Consider the following 8,461-nt stretch of genomic DNA (forward strand, 5'->3'; position numbering starts at 1 on the left):
CGCTATCTAGTGATTAGGAATTATAACCACCACCCATTCTACCCTACTGGCCAACATTCTCATAAATGATTAATTTTCCACCAACAAGACTCGAACCAGTTAACCAAGGTGTTAGACCATAAAGACACTTAACAATCTTGGGCACCAGGCGAGCTCTTAAATGATTATTGTCTAAGTGATTGTTTTGTCCGATTCGGCTTTTTAACGTTTTGCCCAAGCAAGTATGTAGTTCTACGTGACAGTTGACATAGTGACCATAGTCACGAGACCTCTAGTTTTACATGGAATCCGAATCACGGAGATGTAACATTTCTTTCCGAAAATTCCATATGCATTGGCCGGGATTCGAACCACAGCCGCCTTGTAAGATTTGTTATGTCTGATTCAGCTTTATTTTTTTTGTTCGGACTGTTTCGTTTTTCGTTTCTTTGTTTTCTTTTTGCTTTTGTACAACATAAACCTTCAAGAGAGACAAAAAAAATAAATCTGAAACTAAAAGAATATATCTAGTGCCTTATCAGATCGAGAAGGGAAGAGAATAAGATCTGAATAAGAAATAGGGCAGGAAGAATCCAGAGTAATTTTGTAAAAGTAATGTCAGGCGTACTCAGAGGCCACCTATCTGTTCCCATTAGCATATATAATATATTTTTATTTAATTTTAATTATTGTCTTTCTTCCTCTGTACAGTACAACAGCCCAACCTGAGTCACCCGTTCCACTTGCACGGCTACGCCTTTAATGTGATCGGTATGGGTCGCTCACCTGACACCAATGTAAAGAAGATCAACTTGAAACACGCCCTTGACCTTGATCGTAGAGGACTGTTGCACAGGGACTTCAATCTTCCACCTGCTAAGGACACCATCGCTGTTCCAAACAACGGTTACGTTGTCTTCAGATTCCGGGCTGACAATCCTGGTATGTAAAACATTCTCTCATTGTAAAACATTTTAGTAACCTAAAAACCAGTATCATTCGGAAAATTATACTAAATACGGTAGGTTAAAAAATGGAAATAGATTTCTTTTAAGACGTTGTGGGTTTCTAACATAAGGCTTAAATTACCACCCAACAATAAAAATGGCCTCTTTTTGTCATGGATCCCCAGGGAAGAGTTCGGGTCTCTTATCTTATGGGAATCTCCATTAAATGAGTCAAAACACTTAGCCCGGCGTCCCCAAAATCCGTAGAAGTGCCAGGCTCCTCACTTTCATCTATCCTATCCGACCTCACTTGGTCAACTCTTGTTCTTTTCAGACCCCGACGGTATTACGTATGGAGGCCTAGGGAGTCTTTCATTTTCACGCCCTTCGTGGCCCTTGTCTTTCTTTGACCGATACCATCATTTTTCGAAGTGTCGGATCCCTTCCATTTTCCCCTCTGATTAGTGTTATATAGAGGATGGTTGCCTAGTTGTACTTCCTCTTAAAACAATAATCACCACCACCACCAGTTAGTGGGACGTAAAACAAATAGCATGATTATTTATTACACTTGGTCCATGCTGTTTCTCAGGCAGCGCTTTAGATTGTATCGGTGTAAGAATGTATCTTCTTGATGATCATCGCCTCAAAGATCAAAGAGGCTCCTGACACAGAGAAAGAAACACCAGATCTACCTGAGGGCCCACATCTTACCACGATAAGTTTTATTTTTGGATAAATGGTTCAAATAAATTGCTGGTTTTGAAAGAAGATAGACTATACAGTAGGTGCTTTAACATACTAAGTATATTGGTCATTATCCTGAAACTCAGGCACTGAAATGTCCACCTATTCAAGATGTTGGCCTACTCAGTGAATAAGTTGAACGTCGTTGCTGTTTGATAGATATATTTTATTTGTTATAGCACTGTTATCACTAACAAATATTATACCTTTATCAAATGCACCGTGAAATTTGTTTATAAGATTATTGGTACATGCACGGTAAATTATAACACAGAGAAGGCATTTCCTTATTTCAATCAATCAGGACGAATTATATTTCCTTCGTCTTGTGGATTCACTTGCAGTAAATTCATTTTCTTTTCAAGGTCTTTGATTTTCTCTTCACACTGAACTGATGTTTCTTGAAGTTTCGAGCACATGTGATACACATCACTCAAGATGAACATTCGCCCAACAAGTTCGAATATTTTAGTTCTTGATGGAAGTAAAGCAATATCTTTGGCCGTTGACTGGGTTTGATGCATGATTAACCTCTGACAGGCTATTTCCACGTTTATAAAATGTTTACGAGAAGCTTCGTCCCTTTTCTGGAAGGTCATGTTCAACTGGAGAACGTTGAGAAGCTATATTTTGGTTTGTGTTGACAGTTCACGTTCTTCTTTTCTAATTTCCAATGCGTGATCTGAAAAAAAGGGAAAATGATAAGCAAATGCACTCTAAGACAGTGCATTTAAACAAACACGAAAATTAAGTGGTGGTGATTATTTTTTAAGAGGAAGTACAACGGTCAAACATCCTCTATTAACAATCAGCAGAATGAAAATGGTGGGAGAGATCCAACACTTCGAATTGGTGGTGGTGGTGGTGGTGGTGGTGGTGGTGGTGGTGGTGGTGGTGATGATGATTATTGTTTTAAGAGGAAGTACAATAAGGCAACCATCCTATATAACACTAATCAGAGAGAAAAAATTGAAAGGATCCGACACTTCGAAAAATGAAGAGTGGTTACGGTGGTGATTATTATCCTCTGTTACCACCAATCAGGGAGAAAAATGGAAGGGATGCGACACTTCGAAAAATGAAGGTATCAGCCAAAGGAATACAAGGTCAACGAAGGGCGTGAAATATATTCCGCGTAAGGGCGTATTAAATGAACTCTGTGTCCACGATCCGGTCCCTTCTACTGCAGTGAAGAATATTTTGGGTTTTCTGTTTGAGCCTCGTGAACCTTCTTGTAGATCTTCTAGATTTCAAATTTTCTAGATTTCAGATTTTAAAGTCATGATAATGATGATGCTTGTTGTTTAAAGGGACCTAACATCTAAGGTCATAGACCCTTTTAAAGTCATTAACTGTATTTGTTTATATTACCATAGTCAGTACTTCCTTAAGCGTTTAAACTTTCCAATTGGAATGGATTGAATTCGATCAGTCTAGTTATTAGTCTGCAGGTAAAATGTTCAAAAAATTATTAGTTATGTACCTACGAATAATTCTTCACTAAATAGTAATGATTCACTCATCCGTCCATTATATTTTAGCCTAAATCACAACGAGTTATCAAGGTGTGTAAAATATCGCTTGGAGTAAATTAGCTTGCAACTTTGCATTTATTTAAGGCAGTAAAATTATTTGAGTAACCTCTACTATTTAACTTGGTTTAAGAAAAGTTTTGGATTCGAAGATGAAGTCATATCAAGTACCTTAACAAAATATTGGAACGTCTGACTTGCGCGATCTGTTGCACTCTCATAGCAAGTTTATTTTAAATTCCTCTTGAGTTTCCGTCTTATCACTCAAGGAAGTATCTGAGTAAATTCAAACTAGCTTGCAGGTAGCAATCTAATTTGCTAATTGCTTTACGTCGCACCGACACAGATAGGTCTTATGGCGACAGGTAGCAATCAATCTTCGTCAGGTTCCAAAAGCAATCTCTTACTGGCAGCAAGTTTTAACATGCTACAAGTTAAGCAGTATTATCAAGGTCTTTAAGGAAACTAGCCTGATCCAGCCACGAATAACCTAATCTAATACAGACCAGAATTGTACAGAAACCATTGTCATACGGAATTCTGCCAACAGAATACGTCCATCTGTCACACACATTTTTAAGTGAATCACAATCTAACACACAGTAAATATTGAAAAGAACTGACGGAGTACCTCTATTCACCCTTTCTACCATCTACAAAAACATTGTGAGATTATATATTACCTTATGCCAAATAAATGGAATCGTGTGTCATTTAGAAAGGACTTTAAAATTGTGGAATATTATTTTTATAAGGTTGGATTATCATTTTCTATAAGAGCTATTTATGCTCTCTCTATTTTTCTTTACAGTTCATTCAAGGCAAACTGAATCATCCCCATGTTCTTACCATATAAGAAAACCATCATGGATAATCATAAATAAAAGACAGAACTTTAACTATAAACTAACAGCCATTTCAACAGACCAACGGACGTGGATCGTATTTTTAACATATTAGCTTAGTGTATTGTTATGCGAGAAACAGAACATTAAAAGGTAGATTACAAATAGGAGCTCCATGATTATAACTTCTATTCGTGTAAGTCGAATAGTAGCCATTTTGTAGTGGATATTTCCGATTAGATTCATTCCACCCCAACTCCTCCCTGTTTCCATGTACCTGTAATTTAACGAAAATCTATACAATTAGCCAAGACAACTACCACATGCTAATTGTGCGGAGCAAACTCCATGCTATTTTGCAAACACAATTAGAAAGGTATGCACAATTAACATCATCGCGCTAAGGCCCGGCTCCATGGCTAAATGGTTAGCGTGCTGGCCTTTTGTCTAAAGGGTCCTGGGTTCGATTCCCGGCCGGGTCGGGGATTTTAACCTTCATTGGTTAAATCCAATGGCTCGGGGGCTGGGTGTGTGTGGCGTATTCAGCATTAGAAATCATCCTAGGTAGGGCCCTCATCTTCACAGACATGCAGGTCGCCTAATAGGCCGTCTACTAGAAAAAGACCTACACCAGACCTCTCCGGAGGCCATACGCCATTATTACTATTATTATCTTTCTGTCTGATTTCTCTTGATCAACTTTTGTTCTCCGACGAAAGTAGGTTTACGGATCTGGAGAGTTTCTTCATTTCCACCAATCGTTACCCTTTCCTTAGCTGATATCATCGAATATTTGGGTGAGATTTAAAAGTCACCGGTGACTTCATCGATGGAAACAATTTCTTAAAGTAAACAAATGCACCAATTGTCGTTGCATTCACCCAAGTCATTTAATGATGGTTTCCTCTGCTGTAAAACAGCTGCTTGATAGTTAACAGAAGAAACAGAGTTTATTTTCGTTCGAAAGTTGCTAAATTGTTCATTATCGGAATCTGAAACTTCAGAAAGCGAATTTTGTTTCAAAATGCGAAAAGAAAAATACTTATAGTAGTATAAAAACATTAAATGAAGTTTATGTATGTGTAACTAATTTCACTTGATACCGAAGTCCCTCAGCTGTACAGTATGTTCATGATGTCAACGACAGTAAGACTCAACTGAAAAATCTATGATATAATCAGCACTCTTGGAACATATCCATCAGAGAATTTAACGTTAACATTAAGAACTCACCCTTTCCCTCATTATTTTACAATTAAACGACACTATGACAGCCCTTCGAAGTGTCACGTACCACCACCACCATCAAAATAAATTCACTTTAGATAAATAAGAATATACAGTATAATAGGAATTTCTTAAAAATAACATTGTTCGGCAGCTATCGTAATGTTTCTAATACGGGAACCAAATATTGTTATGATATGAATGATTTTTACAGAATCAACGATGCAATGGATTTTTGCAGTCAGATCTGGCGAGCCTGATTATATCACGATTCCACGTTTACTTCAGCAAAAGGTTGATTATTCATATCTATGTAAGCTGTAACCCACCACCAGGCAATGTCTTAAGTATATATTCAAGATTAAATTGAAATTCCCTCCGAGTTTAGCATTTTCGTTTAGTACTTACTGCTGGGCTTATTGTACAAATGTGCCTTTTAGAAGTTCCTGCTTGTAAAGGTCATATTTGTTTCAGCATATGCTAGGTATTCATGAAAGATCTGATCATTTTGACAAACTAGGACATGCTCCAATGTTTTATGTGGACGGATGCTTTCTTATGCTTCCCTTTAAAACAATAATCACCATAACATTATGGTTTATATAGTTCTCTAATTTGTGTATTTTAAATTTCATTTTAAATTGCCTTAATGTTGTCCTAACCGAGTGCTACAGTAATTAAATACTGTTTGTTTTCCTTTCAGGATATTGGCTCTTCCACTGCCACTTCTTATTCCACATTGTCATCGGTATGAACTTGGTGGTGCATGTGGGTACTCACGCGGATTTACCACCAGTACCACCTAAATTCCCAACATGTGGAAACTTCTTGCCGCCTATAGACTTACACTGACAACAATGAATTACGCCCTAATTATAAGTTACTTTTACATCATTATAACATTTAAGATTGTATGTAACTAGGATGAAAAATCCCTTACAGACAATCTTTTGTCGATTTTCATGGAGAAGACCAAGACTGGGTACCAAAGTTGTATCCAGCATGGTTCCTGCTTCTCTATGCTACCTTGTGCCCTTTCCGTAGGGAGGAACTTTCTAGAAAGTTTTCTGAAATCATTTGCATTTTGTCTGAGTAACCAATAATGACAAATTTTGACAACATAAACAAAGTAGCATATGATAACTATCCTCAAATTTCACGTGCAATATGTTTATCTAATATTATATTTCCATCAAATATTATGAGTTAAAATGACCATCGAATAATGACAATTATATCAATATATGCCTCAGTGAGTTTATTAGGTAAACGTTTTCAAATTGAAATTCAACACATCGAATATCGATTAATGTTAAATATTCCTTCACTGGATTCAAATATATGAAAATTTGTGGCTTTTATAAATGTAACCGTAATAGAGATTTTCTACAACCAAGGCAAATATATTGAATGAACTCATAATATTTACTGAGAACAGGGCAAATTAACGAATAATAGAACGTCTTATTTGTATAAGTCATTCTACGATTTCCTAGAAACTCCCTGCATAAACTTTGAAAAATAATATATTTTTTTACTGAATTGACTTCGCTACATTTTAATAATACTTGAAGTATGCTATATAAGTCTGCAAAACTTTAAAAAATGGAAAATGAGAGTATATTTTTTGATAACTCTACTTGTTAGGAAATACTTCAAGTGTATTAATTAACTATATCGGTGTTGACATATTTTCACTGCATGCGTTTATAAATCTACTAGTCACTCGCTGAAATTCAGGGAGTGATTCGTGCAATGAAAATTTAAAATTATTTTTTTACTCTGTTAAGTTGTTTATTGTATAATTTTATATTTGGTGTTGTAAATACTATGTGAAAATGATGAGTTTTATTGTTTAATTGACCAAATATTATTACTGAGATAGAAACCCCAAAGATTCATTGATCCCCTATTGATGAGATGTCCCGAGATAAGTACTAGAAATGATACGGTCTAGGAAATGATATTTTCGAATGGGCTTTCAAAGTTCACCAGAAATCTATTTGGAATCATATAACATTATTTCAAAGAGAGAAGAAATATCATTTCGAAGTCTGTAGGGAAAATATCAGAGTCAAGTTCGGAGAGCATTTCTTATATTCTCAAGTTATGTTAATGGAACTTTTCTTATGAAAATAAATATTATTAGCGGATACAGATTCCTTCAATATAATGCATATCAAGAACTAAATGTAAATTAATGGTATAGTTAGTGTACTTAAATCGTACTAATTAGTTCTATTATGAAAGGAAGTTATATATTTTATAATTCAGAAAGTATTTATTTAATGAACGGTTAGTCTAGAGAAAAATTACTATTTATGTAAGCCAGAAACTAGTTATAGTATCTAGATCAAAATCCGAGATTTAACAGGTGATTGACTACAAAGTAATCGAAAGGTAAATGTATTAATCAAATGTAACATTCTCTGTTGAAAAATCTCGACGTATAATTGAAGAAAATTTCAGAGAATGATCTTTCACTATTTTCAAAAGAGAGTGCAATTTCTTTCATCCATGTAAATTTCTGCCATTCTTCAAATACAGTATTTGAGACATTCACTCTATAGATATTTAAATAACAAATTATGAATGATATACATGAATAATAGTATTCATTATCACGAAAACTTCCAAATATATATATATATATATATATATATATATATATTTCGACTGGAAAACCATTTTTCATAGCTGGTACTCAATTTTAACAACTGAATTGATACCTCACAACATTTTCATAACCATGTGCTATGACAATAACAAATGTAGGATATGCTCTTGTATTTCAGTTATTAGATTATACTGTACTTAAGAGATCTGACTATATACAGTATTATGTAGTATCTGAAAACATGTTTTCCTTGTTAGCTTGTACTTTCTCGGCATTTTAGATGAGTACCCAGTTGATGGGGAATAAATAATTATATTGTCATATTGGTGTTATGGTTCAATGAATTGCTACAGATATGATATCCGCGTAGTAGATAGCGCTTATTATGGTACTAGATATCTCTAACATATTCATAAAGACAGTCGACGAAATAGAGGCTGGACCTCATTCGTGCTGGAAGTAGCATCGTAGCATTTGGTGTCGTAAGCAAAATACTAGCTCAGAGAACTAATATTCCATGACGTAGCCAAATCCATCGGCGCTTCGCCTTCTTCTCTCTTGCCAGAA

The 8,461-nt window shown here is 35.4% G+C and overlaps 1 protein-coding gene across 1 annotated transcript in view; it reads left to right on the forward strand.

The window, feature by feature from the left end:
- stw (straw) overlaps positions 1-6,312 on the forward strand; it is a 36,609-nt gene extending 30,297 nt beyond the window's left edge. The window contains exons 7-8 of the mRNA XM_067153047.2: positions 691-921; positions 5,981-6,312. Coding sequence (XP_067009148.2) covers positions 691-921; positions 5,981-6,129 — 380 coding nt within the window. The 3' untranslated portion in view covers positions 6,130-6,312. The remainder of the gene's footprint in view (positions 1-690; positions 922-5,980) is intronic.
- Positions 6,313-8,461: the final 2,149 nt, after the last annotated feature.

Source organism: Anabrus simplex, chromosome 8 (assembly GCF_040414725.1).
Source record: "Anabrus simplex isolate iqAnaSimp1 chromosome 8, ASM4041472v1, whole genome shotgun sequence".
Classification (NCBI taxonomy): Eukaryota; Metazoa; Arthropoda; class Insecta; order Orthoptera; family Tettigoniidae; genus Anabrus; species Anabrus simplex.